The 22,704-nt window shown below is 41.5% G+C and overlaps 1 protein-coding gene across 6 annotated transcripts in view; it reads right to left on the minus strand.

Annotated features, from left to right (window-relative positions):
• Positions 1-3,933: 3,933 nt before the first annotated feature.
• MARCHF3 (membrane associated ring-CH-type finger 3) overlaps positions 3,934-22,704 on the minus strand; it is an 80,556-nt gene continuing 61,785 nt past the window's right edge. For 5 of the 6 annotated variants that reach the window (XM_087742024.1, XM_087742026.1, XM_087742022.1 and 2 more), the window contains 2 exons: positions 12,342-12,551; positions 3,934-7,333 (listed from right to left, as the gene is read on the minus strand). In XM_087742024.1, the coding sequence (XP_087598150.1) occupies positions 7,175-7,333; positions 12,342-12,551 (369 nt within the window). In that variant the 3' untranslated portion in view covers positions 3,934-7,174. Of the gene's footprint in view, positions 7,334-8,721; positions 8,774-12,341; positions 12,552-22,704 lie in introns of all 6 variants that reach the window. The other variant, XM_087742027.1, reaches the window with a different exon arrangement.

Raw genomic sequence — 22,704 nt, forward strand, 5'->3', positions numbered from 1 at the left:
TTGAACACTTGAAACTGATAGGCTTTGAAGCTGGTGAAAGGTCCATGTAAATGGAACAGTGGCAATTGACTTGCAAAAATTTCTTCTAAATAATGGGTAACATAACTTCATATTTGGAAAATTAATTCTTTAGAGCTTTATTCAAACTCTGTCGCATAACTGTTTCTGCATAGTCTTTGCTCATATGTTAATTCTTACTGGACTGGCTTTTACTACATCATACAAGTACCAGGCTGAGCAGTTTAAGCATAGCACAATAACATAAATAGAAAATTAGAAATACTGTAAATAGTTATCTTCATCTTACTCTGGAAGTATTTTTAAATGCATGGCCAGAATTTTGGAAGTTGATTTGAGCTTTTTTCTAGCATTAGTCTCATGATAAATTTAAGACTTTTTAACGTGTCTTTCATCTTGGATAAATTCCCTTTTCTGGTGAACTACGCGGTGGCATTTCAACCTTGTGCCAGCAGAAGGTGAAGGGGGGGGATGGCCAAGGTTTATGCAGATGGATGAGGATTAGGGGACTGCTTTGGACATTAATGTTGGCTTAAAAAACTGCATTAAACCACAATGTAATACTAGATTTAATTTCCTGTTTATACTTGAATGTTTACACAGTATAAATATTTTCATGTCTTTTAAGCATCACTCTGTATCCCATAACATTCTGAATACTCCTCAGTTTGACCTGTAGGAATAATGGCTTTCTCTTCATTGTAGTTGCAGATATCTGTAGGCATATACCATATAAATGAACACGTATGTTGTAGGAAATGGTTCATTCCATTCCTTCTTCTTGTTTTCAAAATCAATAGCACAGGCTAGTGATGTATTCTGGTAAAGACTTGATTGGGCCAGTTATAGGACTGTTAATTTCTCCAATCAGTAGTAAAGAAAAATACTTTGCATGTAGGCATTGGGTACCTAATTCTTAATTCATAGTAGGAATCTGCCAGTATAATGAAGCATTCTTGGTTATAGCTTTTGTAGAGCCTGGGTTTTTTTGTCACCAGGATGATGAACAGTGCTGTTAACTCCCTTACCTGGATGTGTAGCTAGGAGCTGCTACTTAAAACTAATTCTCTCTATAAAGAGAGGTTTTACATAAGTCTTGTGAATATTCTGGTAAATCAGCACTCTTGTGATGGATGACAATGGGAGAAATGCTGACTTTAGAAAAATTATTTTGCTGTTAAGTATTTCTGTAAACTAGCATAGAGAGCGTTGGGAAACACAAATGACCCTTCTGGGGAGTGTGTATGTGTGTTCACTCTAAAGGTTAGAGTAAAACATCCTACCACCAGGTGGAGATCTTACTATGAAAATATTAAAGAAGAAAGCAACCCAAAACTTCCCTAGTTCCATAATAGCTTTTGAAAGTTTCTGCTTTATTGAATGGAGCAGCTTCTGTTCTCCTACCTCTTCTCCATCTTCCCACATTGAAGTCCAGAAGTGCATGTTGGTTACTGCAAGGTAGGGTGGACCTTTCACTGCTGTACTGAAAAACACCAGTCTCGGGCTCATGGAGGGGTATGCATTGTGCCACTGTATGCAGCAAATGCAATTTTTTTATGGCAATACTAATTTTTTTTCTCCTCTGTCGCACAACATCTGTGAGAGCTCTTGTTCCTCTTAGTTTGGAACTGCATTCAAAATACACCACCTCGGCTGTTGTGGTTGCTGCCATAATCTACACCAGTCTGGGTGAAGAAGGAACACTGACGGATTTGATAAAGGTATCTGACCACTGAAAAATGAGCTAACTGGCTACATGCAGTGCTATGTGAAATGTGTTCGTGTTTGCTGGAGGTTGTTAGTCAGGTAACGAGCCAGAGAAGAAGCAAACAATATCCTAGTTAGCTCTGTAGACATGTTCAACTTGTGATCAAAGTTTTGGTAGGTCTTTTTGTTACTACTGTTATAGTAATATGTAAAGATTATTTTTAGGTACATTCAGTCCTTTCTAGAGTTGGCAACAGATATGGATTATCATTATCTGATACTGATCTGTTACATGGTTGACAAGATTCAAATTGTATCATCCTGGCAGGTGAAAACTGTTTAGTAACTTACTGTTTGCAATTAGAAAAACACTTTACCAGAAATATATGTGCTCCAATACATTCATTCCTGTGAAAACCAGAATAAGAAACCACTTGTTGCCTAAACAGATTAACTTGCACAGCACTAGTATCATATGCTGAACACTCTTGAAGCAAGGTATGCATTCCTGTCAGCTGGTCCTGTTGCTACAGAAGTTTGATTTTTGGGTCTGTTCATAGCAAAAGCAGCAAACCTGCAAACTATTCTTTGTTTATAGTGGACAGGTTCATTAATAAACCCCAGTTAATCAATTGTAGCCCTGTGGTACAAGTTATTTTACATAGTATAGTAAATTGTAGCTCTATGTTACAAATTGTCTTACGCCTCTGACTTCTTTATCCCTGCTGCATATACCTACATTATATTTGCCCAAGCAGACAGCCAAATACAGAAAGAGAAATGAATATGTAAATAATGTAAACACCTTTTCTGTTCAATAGATGCTAAATACTCATTCGTCTGTTTCTGTAAAAGAAGCGATTTTAAATGCTGGTCTTAAATTTGGTGGAGAAATTTAACTGTCTTATCAGTGTGTCATTTTGAAACTAATTTGAGAGTTCAGTCTGGAGTGAAAAGAGTGTTTTATGGGGGAACTGCAAATCTGTGAAACAGTGCCTTTTATATTCGTACTGCACTGGAAGCAGTGTAGGTACTTCTAGTAGAAAAAAATGACTGCTGTTTTTGCAGAAATGGCTATATGGTAATTGACTATGAAGTATTTTTCTCCAGGCAACATAAGTAAGTAGTTGATGGGGAATAAAAGCTTTTAAAGCTCTTATCAAAATAGGACAACTAGTGCTAACTGGTGATTTTTATAAAGCGAATGGAGGCTCTGTATGATGGATGTGAATGCTTATTTAGCCTTTCCTGGTATATGACGGTTAACTTCGAGGAAACACTGGGACACTTAATTATTTATAATAGTCAACTAGATCCATCATAGGATTACGGCAAAAGTTAGCTATTTTATCTCAGGTTTTGCTTAGTGTGCATTTATTGCTCTGAGTCCTTTGCTGCTCTCTGGATTCCTTTTATGTGTTTGCATAAATGCAGGACTTGTTCTCTGCGTGATTAGTCCCAAAGAAGAGAGAGAAAACTTACATTTGGTGGCGTCAATAAAGGCACACTTCAGTTTAAGCTGATTGTTTGATAGGATTTTTCTACAGTTATCAATTAACTCTTGGATGTGACTTTCCATAGCTGGTTTGACTGTTGCACTTATGCACTTAGAAAAGATAATTGGCAAGCCAATCTGACCTTCTCCATAAGGTAAGTCATGGAATGAAACTACGATGTTGGTTTTCTCTGTAACTGTAGCGTTTTGTTTCTGAAGGTGGTGTGTTTTGTTGTTTTTTGTAATGGGATGTTGTTGATAGAATGTCAGCATCAATTCTGTATGTTAACAGGTCTTACTGGGAAAGTATTTTGTACACCTATAATAGAGTTGAAGAAAAATCACAATCAGTTCTATAACCTTTCAACATCAAAGGGACAAACATGTTTTGTAGCATTGCCACAAGAGGCTGTCAGTAAAAAATTTGAGAACTGAAAGCAATCACAAGTACTAACAAACTTGGCAGTTGAGAGATGTAACTCTTGATTTTTGAAAAAGCTTTCTTATGCACGTGGAAATTAAATTTGAAATGTGGAATAACAGCAATGAATTAATATGCAGTGTGGTGTCGTCATCATCAGTTACGTTACATACTATATACCTATACCGTAGGCTTGCTTGTTTTATCGGCCTGCAAGGTATTTATAAAGCTAGGGGCCTCTGTTGTACATTTTGCATTGTCTAGTAGTTTTAAAGATACTTTTGAATATCCCAAACCAGTATTTGGCAGTAAATAGGCAATACTCAATTCTGCTTGCAAGGAAAATGCTTGTTTAATTAACCAGCTGTGTGTTAAATGGAGTTTGGTCTTACAAACAATAACAGACGAAGAGCTTTATATTGTTATTTTTTTAAACTTGCCGTCATTTGAAAGGGAGAGCTTTTTTAGCTCTCTTTTAGTGCATACATGTTTCTCCCAGTAGCTTTTCATATCTGATGGTATCCATTGCACCAAAGGCCAGTTGGATATATTGGCCCTGATTCCCTTTATGTAGAGTTGTCACATTGCCCTGTGTGACTTCCTACTGTAAAGCTGATGCAAAGCTGTTTTTAATAAATGAAATGTAAATGACAGTTTGAAGTCTCAGTCTGGCAGAACTACAGTCAAGTGAAGGAAAAAACCCAAAACAAAACCAAAAAAACTGAAGTATCTTTAATCCTGCTTATGCCACGACTTCCTTCCAGTTGAACAGGCAGCTGTGGTGTTTCTAAATCTTCAGTTACATCCTTCTGTATCGGTTTCTTCTATCCGTTGAATGTGCTTTCCTCCCGTCTTCCGAAGTGGTTTATACTGCTGCTTCCTCTGTTGTATTCTCACTACAACAGGGAGTGAGGATCCGCATAGCTTCCTGCCGTTGGATCTCGTACCTTTTCAGCATCGTCATTTTGTCAAATGCCTCTGCTTAACCTTGCTTTTAATTTTGTCTTTGTTGTTTTATGTAATGTGATAGACTAGTCTTGCAGGGAAAAGGCTGCGTAGAAGAAGTAAAACTTCCTCGCTTTGCATTGCACTCCTCATTAATACTGAGTTGTAGTGGACTCTGTGTGGGTTTAACTCCATACAGTTGGGACGGCGGTCTCTACCAGCAGCAAGCAGGATGTGAAAGCAAGGAACAAAACTGCATTGTGTCTGCAGCTTCTTAGAAGGGTTTTTTGGGTGGCTTAAGTTGCTGCTGCTCTTATCACTTGCAGCTCGAAATACTGATTTGAACACTGCTCCTATGTAACTTCTTACATGGAAAAGGAATGTAAATGGCAAGGCCAGCTGCATGAGAAGAAAGCATAATGTTGCTGAGAAGGAAATTGAGTGATGTTATTTAAAAGAAAAAAAGACATCCCCATCCTCTCATTAGTTGACTTTTATTTTTGCCTAACTGGGACCTCTTTAAGGATAGCATAACAAAGGTGTCATTGTACTGCCAGGAGCTTTGCTGGCTGTAGCTACTGCTGCAGTTAATTTTGTCCTTCACGTCTATTCAGATGAAAATGAGTATTGCTGCTGTTGTAGAATATTTGCTGTAATGATCCAGTTTTAAAATTGTTAATTGAAATTGTGGCAACAACAGCCTCAACTAGTGGAAGAAAAAGCAGTACTCCTCAGGAGGAGCCTTCTGTCTGCAACTCGTTAGTGCAGAACAGAAGTGGGAATAAGAATTAAGATTGCCCACCTTCCTGTTCTGATGTTTTAGGAAAAACAAGAAAGAATATGAAGTATTCTTTTTTCCGTGGGTTTAATGCAAAAGGATAAGTGTATGACTGGGTCTTTTTTGGGCATTTTTTTCTCAAGAAAATGCATGGGAGACTATTGCTAGTGACTTCACCAGTCACTTTTGCTGTACTTGTGCATCAAGCAGAGAAACTAGAGCAATAATGTAGTTGCTACACTGGACCATACGTTTTTCTCTGGCTGCTTCAATATGCCTTCTCCAGATTAAATAAGCTGTCTTTAAACAAAAAATTTAAATTTGAAATAACACAGATGAGCTGGGCCAGGTCACTGCTGATCTGTGTGCATATACCTTGCAGCTTGATTTGAATAATTGTTTTCCTAGTTGCCACTTAATTTCGTATAATCCAAACAATTTTTTGTTTCATGAAACAAAACCAAGAATAGTACTTAGTTAAGAATAACACTTCTTTTTGTGGGCCAGCTTTCTGGGGTATCTCCTGAAGAAGCAAAAGTACTAACAGAGTTCTGAAGAAAGCTTTTCTTAAGCAAATGTGTAGGAATTAAAGCACTGTCTGACAGTGTCCTGAGCCAGCTAGACTTGCTTTATTTCTGCACCCCTGGCTAGCAGGTTATCTTTTAACCTGGAACTCTCTGCTTACATGCATGTTCAGTCTTCTATCCAGATAGTTAGCTGCCTTTGAGAAGAAGGTTTAAAAAAAAGCACTACAGGTTTTAGGCCATCACAGAGTTTGTGATATCCATGTCTTCAAAATCTTGTATGGTTTTCTCTGGAAGAGAAGCAGGTTCTCACTGCCAAACATACGACCAACCCCTGACCTTACTGTCAGACTAATAAGTATAGAGCTGCAGGTTCATGATTTTGTTACACATCTTGGCTTGCTGTGAAACTAGATTTATGTCTGAATGAGGCTGTTGTTGCTTTATATAGGTAGTTGATTCTTATATCCCCATGAAATTGACAGTTACAAAGAGTGTTGTTAAATAACATGACTCCAGCTAGACTGGTCCAAAGACAAAATAAAGAAGCTAACAGATTTGGTTTTGTGCACTAAGCTTTTTCTCCCATAAAGCACACACCACATCAAATAAGCTGTTTTTTTTTTCCTGAGTGCTACATACTAGAACGCTTTTGAGTAGGAAGATTATTGCAATTTGTGTCGCTTCTTTCTTTTGCACAAAACTTATTACTGAAGAATTTTCCTATTGGAACTTCCCTGCCAAACAGGAAACAGAGAAGATCATTTTGTAATCACTTTGTAGTGTTTAAATAATATGCCAATTTGTAGAACTCATTACACACAAATTTTAATAATCCAAAATATTGGTATAAAGGACCTTCAAAGAAAATCAGCTGGGGGAATGCCATTGCTGTGCTTTAGGAAAGAAAAAAACAGTACTGGTTATTGTCCAGCTACCTAAAGAAATAATCCTGTAGGAACAGGAAATGATAAAAACAAAGCGCTTTTTAAACCTGTTTTGCATTGTTAATTATCATAGTTTAATATTTTAAATGATAAAAAAGTTTGCATATTAACACGAGTTTGTGGAATTCCATACAGTATCTGCTAAATAAACAAGTTTGGCAGCTTAGCAAATATCATATGATTGCAGCATCCATGATTTCAATTCAAACAGTGATTTACTCCTCTGCAAAGAGTTTGTAAATCGGAATAGCACACTCCTGCGTTCTGGACGGTGTCTGACCCCAGTGAGTCTGAGGAAGATAATTCTTAGTGCATGGCCCCTGTGCAGAACTGCGCCAATCAAACGATTGTCTCCTTTGAGTTCCTTTTGAGGGACTGCAGGCCCAGCAGGGACTGCTGGTTGGAGGGGAGGCTGGCAGACTTTGGGATTAGGAGTATCACCCGCTGATTGGTCCGACGCCATTCGTTGTATAACCTACAGTGATACCTAAAGGACACCTGGGGAGAGACGAGAGACGCACTGTGTTTAGAGTCACTACGGTCCTTCAAGGAATCAGTTGGGGCTTTGGGGGAAAAACGCCTTCAAGTGGAACAAAAAGCTGATAAGCAGCCTAACTGGGAGGGATAAAAATGAGCAAAAAGCAGTGGGCAAAGAGACCTACCATGTAGATGGCTTGTTCCCCAAGCTGCTACAGCAGAGAAGAAAAGCAGCCTGTGCCCTATGTTCTGCTGTTGCCTACCTCCTGTTCACTTTTTTATAACATGAAAAATCGGACATCCTGCCTCGGTCTTTCCCAAGAACTAGAATTATTGGCAGCCACTTACAATGAGAATGAGTTTGGGGTATTATTGTGCTGCAAGTTGTTAAACTGACAAATAATGTAATTGGCTGGATGGTGAAGGCTTGCAGGTGGCTAAGCTGTGTGCAAACGCTGACAGGGTCGTATGTTCTACCTTGTAATGCTTTATCCCTGAGTGCATCAAATTCAAGATCGCACAGATGCAACAGGGTGAGTGTGAGCCATCTGCCAATGTGTGTATCTGTTTAGATTGTCTTTGAATTTATTTTTTTTTATTGTTATCAGCTAACCAGTTTCAACCTTAGTGTGGTTCTGCTAAGAGTGGTAGAGAAATGACCGACTGCTATGGATATACAAGATAGCTTGGCCCTATAATTTTTTTTAAATGGTTTACTGCTTATTTTAGTGACAGCCAAGCATAGTGAGTTATGCCTGTGTAAGATGATGTACATGTGCAGTTTTTAAAAAAGAAAAAAAAAAAAAAACAAAAAAAAAAAACGAACCTGTAAACTGGCTTGGGACCTCTGGGGTGAAACGTGCCACGTGACAATTACCATGTTCTTGAGCTGTGGGCAGGAGGGACCCACGCAGTGAGCACGGGAGGAGCCCTGTCTTCATGTGCAGCCGTTCTGTAGGTCAGTGCTATTCAGAGGGCAGAGGGTGCCAGAAAGGCTGGAGGTAACACGCTTGGTTTGCGCAGGTGGGTGGAAGGCGCTGCTGACTCTCTTTGCAGAGAAGCGGCTGTGTGTGCTGCTCTCAAAATGGGCTGTGCTGTGCTGATTGCTTTCCTACCCCTACGGCAACGACAGGCTGGCTGCTGGTGAGGCATGGAGGGATATTCAGTAATATACATGCCTACGAATGTATTCTTCAAAACCCTTTCCTTATTGCAAAAAGGATGCTTTTAACTAAATAAATTATTTACCTTTCTATAAAATCCTATTAGGGACAAAAACAGACTTTCTGGGGGTTTTTTATTAGATCTTTATAGAGCTGTCCGCTGTTAACGAGGGAAACCTATAGAGCTTGTGTTCACCGAGCAGTTGCCGAAAGACAGTTCTTCCAGCAGATGAATTGATTCCCCACCTTTCAATCTCCTCTGCTCCCCCTGAAGGTAAAGCAGTCTGCATCTTCGTTTCTGTGGAACATCGTATACGAAAGAACATGAGAAATCTCTTTTAAAAGGCACTGCAGTATCAGCAGAAATCATGGTAGAGGGAGAAGGGAGGGGAAAAAAAAAAAACCCAACAAAAACACCTGCAAAGATGAATGCCATGCAGAATGCAGTGACTGCTTCAGAAGAGTGAGCTAGAGTTTAGGCTGAGTTTTCAAGTAGCATCACATGAGGTTCTTTAAGGAATGGCTGCGTTGTTACGCCAGGCTTTAACTGCTTGTTTGTTTATGGCTTTTTCACAGGATATCCTAGTTAAGTTTGACAGCTTGCTTACAATGGGCTCTTGCCTGGAGGCAGCTTCCACGTCAGCTACTGCATTTCAGCAGAGCCAGGGTTACTCACCCTAAACTGTTACGCTGAATGCAAAACTCCTGAGATGCTGAACAAAGGCCAGATTTGCAGTGGTCCTTGGCACACTAAATTCCTTTCTTTGCCTCTTCAATAGGATAGCAAGGGGGGGGGTGTCTATCTTTCTAACTTACTCTGAATTAATTTGGGCTAGTCTTTGTTTTACACCAGCACTTATGTTATACTGGAAGCTACCGGGCTAAATGCTGTTGTATTCCAACCTGCTACTTGATCTTACAGGAGTCAAGATTACCTGTGTGCAAGAGAAAGCAGAGTGTGGCCCTGAATTCTTAGTTTAAATGGCAATCTCCATTTTGTGTCTGAAGCTTTCTTCTTAAGAGTAGCAGGCTTTTTTTGCGTGTGTACATCAGTTACAGTGATTAAATGCAGAGGAAAAGCAACAGCATTTTATGGAGAGCTTGGCTGTTTTAGGGGAAGGGATAAAATAGCTTCTTGGATGCTAAAAATAGTATCTCTCCTGTTCTCTGCTGACTGGGGTAACTGTGGTGTGTAAATAATCTATATGCCAGAGAAAATAAGCTGATTTATTGGAAGTAAAATGAAGTCTGTTTTCTTAATTTTCCCAGGACCTGCAGGAGCATTATATCACATGTTGCATGTAGTTTACCCCACAGCACTCAATACATTCTCTGCACAGCCATAACTAAGCAAGCAGTACGGGATTCTCCCATTTCCAAAAACTAAAGGGAAGGTGCTGCTGAAGCACTTGATGATGGGGTTAACACTTCTGTGTGTGGGTCCATTCCCTGCTGTGTGGCAAGGGGAGTGTGGAGCTTCCCCAAGGCAAACACAGGCTGGGGCTTCCCCGCATGAGGGAAGGTGAGCAGAGAGCTGAGCTGGCATGCCTTCCACGTGTAGGGTGCTTGGTGCCATTTGTAAAGGAGTTGCATTAATTCTCTACCTTGACTTCTACATTCTTCCCTCTGAGAAAGCGTGTGAAAACACTGTCGCTCAAGCCCATTGACTTAATCTGCAGACAGATTCCCTCAAAGCTCTTCCGCCCTGTACTAATGCTGTGAGGGCAACGAGGGCACCTCCCGTGAGTCCTTCCCACCGTGTCTCTCTGCTCTGCCCACTGAATTAACGCCATGCTGAACAGGAGGGTTACTGTGCCCTGAAAGGCTTCCTGCTTGCCCTTCCCTGATGAACACAGTGCTTTGTTAACCCATCCTCCTCCTGCTGGTCTGAATAATAGGTTGGAGTGGAATTACATCTTCCACAACTCAGTGGACATTAAAGATATTGTATTTCGAGTAAATCAACCAAGGTACGCATTTACATCAGGCTCACTATTGCCATATTCTCCAAGTGCCAACAACACATTTCTCTGTATGCTTTTGAAGGGGTAAAATTTATAAAGTGAACAGAAGGGATTTTTGCCACTTACAATGCAAGTGCAATAGATGGTGTCAGGGACTACAGTTGAGATGGTGCAGAAGTGTTAATGAGCAAGGTCGGGTATGTCCATGTGTCATGGGTAATTAAATCCAACTACTTAGCCAGACTACCCTTTCCAACTTGCAGCCATTTTGGTGCCTGTGAATTACGTGTATTAGGTAAATTGGACAGCATTTAGATTTCTAAGACAGTCATACACAAAGGAAATTTGAACAACCTTTGCTTGAATACCTGACAGACGTGTCTACACACAGTACTGCAGGAAATACAACTAGCCGCCTCACTGCTGGAGTGAATGGCCCTCCTGTCAAAGGGGAGTGCTGCTGCTGCTGCTTCACAGAAAATTGAAGCAGAAACAACAAAAAGAGAAACTGCAGGAGGCTGAGGCAAAATTCTTAAGCTTTCCCTACTGTTGTGCGCTGCTAAAATTAGCCTGCAGTCCTCTATGGATGTCCTCTATTTCACTGTTAGGAATTAAGTAAATGAGAGGTTACCTTTCATAGCTTTCTTGGAGCTAGTTGTTAGGTAGCGTGGGGGTTTTGTGTCACTTCCCACCTCCCCTTTTCCAAGCTTACTCTGGGCTCAGCATGGGCTTTCTTGCTGTGGGCTAGCTCTACTAACGCAGTTCTTAAAGTGCCGCCTCCTCAGCAGCCTATGTGGATCAAAAACTGCTGGAAGCGGTCAGCCATACAGCGTGGGGCCATAGCCACGGAGGGGAGAGCTGGTCACCAGCCCTGTGGGATCAGCGGCCATGCCAGCACCACAGGCAGGATGGTCCTGAGGAAGTCTGTCTGCAGATTAAGCGGTGCCGGTGCCACTCAGGCCAGCACAGGCTCCGGTGAGCTTTTCCTCTCGCAGCAGCATGGCCTTGCCCCTCGCACAAGCGTTACCCTGTTAGTGTGAGTGCTCGCTGTCTGCCTCCACTGTTCTGTTCTCCTTGCCCCACCAGAGCCAGAGGTGTGAAATGTCAAACTCAACAGTGACCTGGGGTTTTCAGGGAACTGCTAGACCACAGCTTCACAAACACTTATTTTGGCAGCTGTCCTCTGAGTTTCCTTTGTTTCTGCTGGGCCAACTGTTTGCTGGGGCCAGGAACTGATCTCAGTTTAACAACTTGGCACAAAACAAGTGGCTTTTTGGATGGATTGGCATGCAAGTGACAGCACACCTGGGTGTGGATAGGAATAAGGCAGCAATTTAATCTGCACTGCAAAGGCAGCTACATTTCTACAGACCTGGGTGTAAGGTATGTTCTGCTGTGGACTTCCCACAGTGCCATGAGCACAAAGACTGGGGAAAGCATGGGATGTACCCGCATCCAAGGCTTTTGAATTGTAAAATTGGTCAGATATTGGATTAGAATAAAATCTGAATCCTCCATGACAGCAGCTTGTTCACCTAAAGGTTTTTTGTGTGCTGTACCTTCCCCTTTTGCACATTATCTTTGATGAAACTCCCTCCTGTACCATCTCTCCTGAACGCCTCCATGTTACTTCCTTGTCACCCTCTTGCTATCGCCTCTGGTGTTTGGGATTTGGGAATTACTGACCCCAAAGGCAAACTCTCTTTCTGGTTCTCCAGAGGACTTGAATGGTGTGGAACCAAGAGGTTTCTTGCAGATGTAGCTTAAATTTATCAGTACAGATGGTAAATATAAGCAATGCTTTGTACAATGGTCCACCCGCTCTACAGCACTCTGTGTAATTCAATTTCTGATTTGTTCTTTCCATTATTCCTGTGAGTTGAATACAAAACCAATACTTACTAAGGTCCAAAAGAGGTAAATAGTGAAGAGTGCGACAGTGAGTGCAATGAGGCCAACAGCTTCTAGCCTGCTACTAAAGTGCAGATGGTCCACTGCTCCTCGTAGACACAACCAGCCAGAGATGGTCGCCAGCGGAGTGATAAACAAGAAGCACACCATGTCTCCAAAGAGAGTCCGTTTCTCGTGCTGCGGGCCTGGGTTCCTCAGCCACTGCAGGCAAAATGCAGACAAAGCAAGTGTCAGCACAGTGAGTACGGTTTACCCAAGACGAGCTGCTCGCTTGCAAAACACAGACCTGGCCCTTCGAGGAGGGAACATGGACCACACACAGGACATGGCCTTGGCTGTCCCTAGAGAGGTCCCACCTGAACTCCCCCCCCTTGCCGCCTGCTGATGCATACCTCTAGCCATCCGCACCTACCGCATCATTTATTCAGCTGTAGTAAAAGCTGCCTTGAGAAGGGGAAGTGTTTTGGATAGTGCAGCCCCTGGCACTCAGCTACTGAACTGTTTGAGAAACTCCCTTCTTAATGTGGGAAGAATCACATGCTTTCCTGACAACTCGAGAGTGCAGAAAATGTTTGTAAATATTTTGTATGCTATTTTAACTTTTTTTTTTTTGTTACATTCTGCTTGTAATATTGGCAAAGCCACTTTCAACTTGCTTTCAGATATCAATCATCTTACCCCCATAAATAGTGAGCAGCCCAAGAGCCCTTTGAGCTCTCCTGCACGGAAGCAGGCTGCACACCAGGGTCTCCCCTTGAGTAGGGACGCCTCTCAAGGTTACTCCTCGAGGTTGAGAGATTCCTTGCCGCAACAGATCCTTGATAAGTGACTAATAGCATGCTAAACCTTGACATCTTAGTTAAGTGATATAAAGGATTGACTGTGCCTATATAATCCTTCAGACATAAACCGCTGACCAAGTCTGGGACTAGGACTGGATCTGGCTGCACCCAGGCTCCTATCTGAAAAGGAGTTTAGAAAGCAAGGGGGTCCTTTCAGAACCTCACGACTCAACGGGAGGGTCCTCCTGACAGTTTTGTCTGACCCTGTCTTCTATGCAGTAAATAATCCAGCGTACCTTGCCATTAAATCTTGTTAAACCACTGTCACGTTTACCATTAAGCTTTGTTAACTCACTAGTTATATCAACAAAGTTTATTTTTTTGCTTCTCTCTTACGAGTGAAGTGCACTCTCACTCCTTCCAAGACAGCATGCAAGCAGAGTTGCATGCACACAATTTATTAAGATATTAATCTTGCAAAACAGAGTGCCTGAAAGTCATCTACTGAAGCGAAGGTTCACTGAACAGTTATCAAGCCCACACGCCCGTGTTTCTATAAACAGGATTTTAGATAGCAGAGGTGAAAGAAGTTCAGCCTACAACAGTACACTGAGACCTTTTAATAAAAGAACCTCTTCACTCAAGTCACTAGTTGCACAGGGAGACTACCAAACCCTGCAATTTTTGCCAATGTAAGTGTCCTGGTTTCAGCTGGGATAGAGTTGATTCTTCTTCCTAGCAGCTGGTATAGTGCTGTGTTTTGGATTTAGGATGAGAATAATGTTGATAACACACTGATGTTTTAGTTGTTGCTGAGTAGCGCTTACACTGGTCAAGGACTTTTCAGCTTCCCATGCTCGGCCCGGTGCACGAGAAGCTGGGAGGGGGCACAGCCGGGACAGCTGACGCAGCCTGGCCAAGGGGCTGTTCCATACCGTAGGACGTCATGCTCGATATATAAACTGGGGGAGCTGGCCGGGGGGCAGTGATCGCTGCTCAGGGACGGGCTGGGCATTGGTTGGCGGGTGATGAGCAAGCAGTTGTATAGTGTATCACTTGCGTTGTATATTATTATTGCATTATTACATTATTATGATTGTTATTACTATTACTACTATTCTATTTCATTTTACTTCAATTATTAAACTGTTCTTATGTCAACCCATGAGTTTTCTGAATCTCACTGTTCCAGTTCTCTCCCCCATCCCACTGGGGTGGGGGGAGCGAGCGAGCGGCTGCGTGGTGCTTAGTTGCTGTCTGGGGTTAAACCACCACAGTAAGTAGGTTGTAGAATTTGGTCAAAACTGCTCTGCAGCATCTTTTTTTTGTGTGTGTGTGTGTTCTTTGAGCATACTACCGAGGATAGCAAGTATTTCTTCCTGTGGCACCTGGGAACCCTAACCAGCCTGGGAGCTGTGCAAATTACCCTAGCCACCGAGGGCTAACACACCGCAAACGGCACAGGACTCTGTCTGCCCCAGAGAGCCCACGATCTAAGCAGGGAAGTCAAAGCCGGGAACAGGCAGTAGAGGTGGAGTGAGCTGTCATCACCCCAGCTGCCTGCACAGCCGGAGCTGGGCGCAGGGCTGGCTACCGATTCCTAGCCTGGCGCGTCCCTCCCAGGCCCCCGGCTCCGAGGGTGGAGGCCGTGGTAAAGGCAAGGACAGTCACGCTCCTCCAGGGAGCTGTTGCATTATCTGTCATCAGCGCAACAAGAAATGAAAGCCACCGAGGCTCTGTGCCAGCAGACGTGGATAAGGCCCATGCATCCTTAAACTGTTTGGCCCTCTCGCTCCTCCCAGTGTATTGTACGTGGCAGTAGAAGTCCTGTCTCTTTAGCTCCAGAAGCTAAGGTTGGGGAGGCAACTTCATCCCTTCACCAGTTAATGCCCTTTATTCCCAGCCCCCTCGGGTTTTTTTCTTCTTCCCTAATACAGTGCTACAGGAATGACCCAGAGGAATGCCAGGACTCAAGAGTTTTGACACAAGAGGGCAAGGCTAAGAGCATTGTGCAAGCTAATGAATGTTTCTCATTTAGGCATCCTACCCCTCTATTATTTTCAGACCCTGCTGCATCTTTTCCCACACCATAAAAACAAGCACGGCATTTATCTCTCCATCTTCGTATGGGGTAAAACAACAGTTAAGAAACTGAGTGCAACCAGGAACAGGTAGTCACTAACCTGACACTAACAGAAAGACTCAAATCAGTAGACAAGGTTGCCTCAGTCTCACCGTCTCTCAGACGGAAATAATAAATGATCTACTTCACAGGATTTTTGTGAAGTTTAACTGCAACACAATAACTCAGCAGCCTACGATCCAGTTTCATGTATGACTCAGGAATTTAGGAGAACACAAAGATAAGTTCATGAACATTTTTTGCAGGATGTAGGCTTTTAATTTACTTGAATACTTTTAAAATTCTAAGGAAGTGGGAAGTGCTTCATAACTGCTATGTACTACTATAAGCAAGGCGTTGTAAGGGAAGATGCTAGTTAAAGAGGGCCAATATTTTTTTTCCTTTTCAAGCAGTGTCTTAAGCTCAAGATTATTTAAAATACCAGAATACTGGGAGTGGTGGGTTCACCCCAACCAGCAGCTAAGCACGCACACAGCCACTTGCTCACCTCCCCCACCCCATCGGTACGAGGGAGAGGACAGGAAGAGGCTGCAAGCAGAGCTTGCTTCAGTAGAGCTTGTACAAAATAAGGAGACATACGTTTACATTTGAACACCTTTTTATTTTATTGTAACTTTATAGAGAATGCTATAAAGTCATGTGTGAAACGCCTACCCCACTTTCCTTAAAGCTTTCATTCCATTTACTTAAAAACACCCTCAAGGGTGTGCACATAACAGTTCCAGGTTACATTTGGTTGCTTCCGGACAGGACTGATTGCAGCCTTCACCTTGTTCCACTTCCATGAATCCCTCTAATGTGAAACCACCAGGAAAACAAGAGGAACTGAAAGCACCTGGCAGTGGAGATTCTGCTTTTAAAGGTGACTGTAAAAAAGTTTTGTGAAAAGTATTTGTTTAAAAGGTGACCTGCAAGAGAATTGCTGAGCACCTGCACTTCTCCTTGATCTCAATGGGAGTTGCAGGCGTTCGCCACTTTCCCAGGGCAGACCTTAAAATGCCACTATCTCCTTATCTCAGCATTATGTGGTGACTGTCCCGGCTGTAACTGGGCGGTGAAGAATGCACTGCAACATTTCAGAGCCCATTTAGCGGAGGCTGCATCCTCAAATTGCAGCCTGTTGTGATCCTTTTGGCATCCATGCATCTCAGCTAGTGCAAGAAATACTGTTTATTGATCTGAGCAAGAAGGAAGAACAACAAGAATACACGCGAGGAAGCACACATCAAGGCATGTGTTGTCATCTCTGCCCTATGACTTCCACGAGACTCAGTACAACGCACTTGAATTAAGACAGTATTTTACGGCGTGCCATCTATCTTGACTGAAAGTCTGAGCAGACAAAAATGGTGTGAGACTGTTTCACAGGCTGATGGCTCCCCACACTCCTTATGTCTTGTCTGACCCATATGAACAAAGAATCAAGCCCAAGCAATCCAGGTATTAGATAACGCTAGGACAAGCAAGAGTAGTATTAAATAATAAATACAACACCCCCCATTCTACAGCCTAACCTTAAAAGCTGGAAAAATTTCATTAGCTAGTTCTGAAGTGGAAGTCAAAAGCAACGAATAAGTAATTTCAATGGCTGTATGGATTTCAGTCACAGCGCGTATTTTTCTCCTGAAGTAGTGCACACGTGTTTCTAAATCTGCTTCTGTTTAGATTCTAGATTTCAGTCTTTTGTTTTGGAAATGTGCACTGTCAAGTTACTTTATAGCTAAAAAGCCAAGTCAGCAAATCCTTTTGTGAAACTGAAACCCACACAACGATCCCAACAAAGTGCTGAGCTGATTAATTAGTGTGGCAGTACAGCAGGGACTGCCCTGCTGGCAAAGAACGAGATGTAAGGCCAGATGCAACTGTCAGATCTGCACTATGATACTCTGAAATCTGTCCTGTTAAAATGTGTCAACGTGCTCAGTTATTTCTACAATAAATTGAGAGTCTCACAGTAATAATTATTTGGGGGGGAAAAAAAAAAAAGAGGTCATAAAAAGGATCATGTTTGAAGCAAAATGCTGGCCTGCCTGCCAAAGCACTATTTTATCAAGTGCTATCTTAAAGTCAACAGTGATTCCTGTTCCCAATACGCAGGTGGAGAGCCAGAGTAACATGACACGAATCAACTTTAGCAATGGCAGCAAGCACAAATTCAAGAACAGGTAAGCACAGTGCCTGATGCACACCCCAGTATCGGCTCATGACTGACACAAGCAAAGAAACCCTGAGCTGGAGACTAACTTACACCTGTGCTGCTGTGGAGCCCCTCCGGCACGGGGTCTCTCCGCTCAGCCAAGCTCAGCTAAATAGGGCAGGTGTTGCTGAAAGGATTCAGACCATCCATCCACCGGGGAACGAGCACTCCCCAAAGGGCAGCCGCAGCAATCGGCCTGGGCAGGGCAACACCTTCGGCCACGCGTCTCTTTGCCCAGCAAACTTGTGCCTAAGCCTGCAAGCAGTGGCAAAAGGTTGACTGAGACACACTGCAGATCTCCTCCTGTGCTCAGAGAGGATTGCTTCAACTGGAAAACAGAAAGGGCATCAAGAAAAGGGAAAGCCAACACCAAAAGAAGGTACTTTAAAAGTTTGACTCATCTATCCCAGCAAAGTCACGCTCTAAATGCATCTTGGGGATGGCCAAAAGAAGGGAGAACTGAAGGGAGACATTGGTGAAGGAGAAGTGCTACTTAACCTAATGGACAATGTTGGCTTAAGAACAAATGGATAATAGTTGGCCGTAAATACATTTAGGGTAAGAATCAGAAAAAAAAATTCCCAGTCTTCAGAGGATCCACCTCTGGAACAGCCTCTTGAGAAGAGCCGTGTAGGCTAAAACCCTCAAAGCTGACACGGTTTCATGAAGGAACTTGCTTATGTTTTGAAAGGGATTTTTGATGTACTGCATTTGACTTGAGAAAACACTGTTAACACACTCGAGGCTCCTTCACCTCACACGCTGACACGTGTAATGCACAAGCAAGGATTTGTTTGCAGTTACTTCACAAAGCAGACTTCAATTTAAATTATTATCTGCCCTAGAAAGATTAAATCGAGCTCTTGACCTTCATCAGAGGGTCTCCACGCTTCCTTCAACTGAATGCAAACTCAGTGCTCAGGAACTTAATGTGGATTTGCAACACTCCCTGGGAGACTTTTGGCCTATGAGCCCACTACTGGCTTCCAAAATCTTACCTGATACTTAAAACTGCATGCGAAACTATGACACTGTCCAAAATCCCCTTTCAGTGTGAACGTACAGTGATGTTTATTTGACATTCTCAAATAATCTGAAACTTCAGACTCCTGAGATGAGCGAATGGGCTCAGTTTCCTTTTAACTGGTTTACTTCATCCTGCCTAAGCAAACATCACTGGAGACTGCTCGCCTGAAAGGGGAGACAGGCTGAGGCATCCGCATCACAGGCCAGCAAAGGGGAGCCTCACATTTGGAGGAGGAAATCATCAGAACAAGCAGCAACCGAGGAGCAGAACACCCTGGAGAGGCTGAGACTGGGAATTTATCTAACCTAACCGAAGTGAGCTGTCAGCAGAAAACTGCTGTAAAACACCTCATGAGTTTGAGCTGCTTCACCATTGCCAAAGGCCGAATCGTGGAAGCACTCACCTCCATAGGTCTAACTTCAATTAGATGACTCACAAATGCTAAGTAATGTATGTGCATAGTGTTTTCCAGATCGGATCCCAAGGCTACAACCTGTTTCTACTGGGAAGCCGTTTTTAGTTCACTACATTTTCCTTGGAAAATTGATTTTACATAAATGTTGCTGGCGTTATACCAGCAGCAAAGAAGATTCCACAGAGTATGAAGAAAATCCATCCCACTGCTTTTTAGTTAAAGGTATTTAAATAGTTATCACATATGAAGCTGGGGGGAGAAGATAGGAAGGAACTGTCTTCCCTGAATGTTTCCCTTTGAACTAAAAATAGCTTATTACACATGACACATATCAGTTCATTTTGTTCTTTTCACGCTGATAGCTCTACAGTGAATCTTGATGAAAGCAGTCTGTACACAATCAAAACTGCTAGCAATTATTGTAATTTCTGGTTTCATGCCAGCATTTACCAATGGGAGCATTTCGCCTTGGGCTTTAAGCAAAGAAAGACTGATATTGCCTGGGTTTTTAGAGTGTTTCTTTTGAATGAAGGACATTTTTAAAGATCAGGAGGACCATTTATTGGCGAAAAAAAAATTACATCTGAACAGTTTCGTTCAAATACTTTTTTACTGGAAAAATTTGTTTTAACCTTTTTCAGTGAAATGTTTTGAAACTAAGCTTAACTACATGCAACTCAAAATAAAGTCTCCCAGACCAGAATGGTATGCATGTTTGTTTTTGGGGCAATGAAACATTTTTGGTGACTGGAAACTTTTCTAGGTTAATGTTTTGCCAAGGAAAACAAACATCTGACAGTTACTTTTCAGTTGAAAAAATATTTATATTTCAGTTTTTGGGTTTCCTGCTTAGATCAGACATTCAGTTACTGGCAGAGTGGTATTGTCTTCAGTGGGTGCTTTTAGAGAGGCCACGGTGACAGCTCACAGAGATGCTCCTTTGGTCCCAGAGACAGAGGCCTGTCTATTTGACAGCTAGAAGCTAAATGATTTGATCTCTGTAACTTTATTATGCTAATGTTCTGGCCTCTTTGTAACTGAGTCTGCTCTCATTTAAGGTTAACCCTTATTTTAATTCAAGTTCCAGGGAATATTTTAATTGTGGATGCCTGAATGAGCCAAAGCTACTTTTTGAAATAGCAAATGAATTTAATTTGCATGTTTTTAAAGTGGAAAGAATACGTTATTCATGGCAAGGGTGGTGTATGATACACCTTTAATTTTTTTTGTTTTGTAAAAAGAATAAACCACAGTGCAGATAGGAACCAACCCTAGGTGGTAGCTAAGTGTAAGGAGAGTACCGCAGGCTGTTGCTATCACATCATAAGTGAATTTGCAATCGCGACCTTGGGCAGTTTGCCAGCTGAAAAACAGGAATTTGATATACAACACTCCACCGAGTAGCAGTAACACAGTGGCCAGTAGATGTGGTGTTCAATTTCTGGATTATACAACTTTAAATACAGGATCAGTAATTCTCTGATAATGAAAACAAACAACAGAGCTTACTAAGTTGCGCTATAAAAATCTATGAATTTTCTTGCAGGTTCAATTAAACAATATTGTATTCTTTAACATTAGTCTGGCTTACTGCTATTCTGTTTTACTACTATCCAATTTTAGTTTGTATTTCAGGTGATGCTCGTATCAGGTAAAAGATTTCAAGACGTGTCAAGAAAAAAGATTATGTGGAACTCTGGGAGAAGCAGTATTTCACTTTATTATCTGTATGTTTTTCAAAGCTTCTGTTCTATTTTGGATGAATGTATTCCCAATTAGGCAGACAAATGTACGCATTCAAGAAAATCAATCAACAAAAATCATGTTTTGCATTTTAAATTAAAAGCAAAGCAGATTTGCTACTGGCAACACGTATCTCAACACATTGCAAATGTCCTGATCTACAAGCTCAAATATATGGAAACTAAAGTCATGATAGGTAATATATGCTTGGTAGCTCTCCAAAAAGACAGATGCAATAAAACTTTTCATCTTCATACTGTTTTTTTCCTAGAAAAAGCAAACTTTGACTGGCTTCTATTGGCGGTAGGAAATACTACCAGCAGGACAGAAACAATAACCAGGCAGGTTAGAACTGTATTACAGAATCATGATGTCTAAAGAAAAATCACCAATACCATTACCTAAAACAAAAACAGCTGTACCTTTGAAAACCCACAGCATCTTCCCTCATCTTGCTAGTCCTTAAAGAATAGTATTCGGCCTTTTCCAAAGCAGCTATTTCCTCTCTGATTGTTCAGTTACTTTCTCTTGGGAACTTTCCTCAACATTTTTTGCCCTTGATCGCTAGTCCCTTAAATTTAGGAAAGAGCAGTTACAGATGTGATGGTTTGAAGGCACAGTCTGTTCACTGACAAGTAATTTTTGCTTTTCTTTTTTTATGTGGGGGGTGGGTTGCTCTTGTTTGCATTCTTGCTGTCAGTACTATGAGAAAGATTTTTGCTTGGCAAACGTAAAGCACATTAGCAAGACTTTTCTGTAAAGAACATAAAGCAACTACTTCATTCCTCTTTAGAGGAGAGAGAACAGCTTGTTTTGGTTTCTGGATTTTTCGCCATTAGGAATGAATGGAGCATGGTATTCTAGGTGTAAAAAGTGCATTTTGAAGAGGTCATGTTTTTAAAACGATACGTATTGTGGAGTTTATTATTTATTTTTATAATACTTTCTTTAACTCAGACATACTTCTACTGGAACTCTACAAGGCTGCTTCAAATTCTCCCTGTGTGACTTGGGTCTCAGGGGAGGCATTTTCGCAGCTGAAGACAACTAGGTATAAAAGCATCTCCGTCACCCTGCCCTTCTTATTTTCCCCTTTTTGGGTCAAGAGGGGAGGGAAGACATACATACTTAAGTTATGTGCTCCCAGCCCTAATGTGCTGTATTGACAGCTGCAGTTCCTCCAAACTTGGATTCATGAAGTTTTCCTTGTTCGTGACTATGCTGAGTCACCGTTTTCCTTCTGTCTTTAAGAGTGATCCTTCTACGAACTGCGTGCAGCAAATCTGGTGTCTCTTCATTACAGTAATTTAACGCTAATGACTTGCTTCACTGAGCAGTGGAGAGGAAAAACAAGTAAAAAGAATCACAACAGATAAAAACAGCATGACTCAAAGTCTTGCAAAAAAAGTAAATTCATATTTCAGTGTAAGGCTTCTGGAAGTTTTAAATTATAATGTAAGCTCATCTTAACTACTTCATGCATAGATGTAGGTTTTAGATTTTTTTAAATTTATTTTTCTTTTCTAGCATGAGCTGTACAGCCAGCAATAGGTTGGGAAAAACTGAAGTTGATTTCTGCCCAATATTGTGATGATTATCCTAACTTTATTTTTCCTCCTAGTCATGCTGTTTTGTTTATGAATTTTATATTGTTAATTAAGTGCTTTCTGTTTGTTTGCTTTCTTGCTTGTTTGCAAAAAATGAACCAATAGATACCAAATCTTGGTTGGTTTAAAACATAAATAACTTCGAAGCAATACAAGCCTGACTTATATGGTCACATAATGTTCTTATACCATATTTATGTCATAGGTGGTTGTTTTCTAACAACATTTTACTGAATGCAAATACATTTGTACTGCCATGTTTTGTGTCTGTTTCTGTACCAAGCCAAGTGGAAGCAACATAGATGCAATATGGAAATTGAAAGGAAGATGATACATAATACTCACATAAAGCTTGCCTAATCTTTATGCTGAAACACAGCAAAAGCATCTACATGAATAATGATGTCACACATTTCTAGAGTGGCTTTCTTTCTGTGGAT

This window comes from Nipponia nippon, unplaced genomic scaffold (genome assembly GCF_047370975.1).
Source record: "Nipponia nippon isolate SJK-2023a ecotype South Korea unplaced genomic scaffold, ASM4737097v1 scaffold_8, whole genome shotgun sequence".
In the NCBI taxonomy this organism is placed as follows: Eukaryota; Metazoa; Chordata; class Aves; order Pelecaniformes; family Threskiornithidae; genus Nipponia; species Nipponia nippon.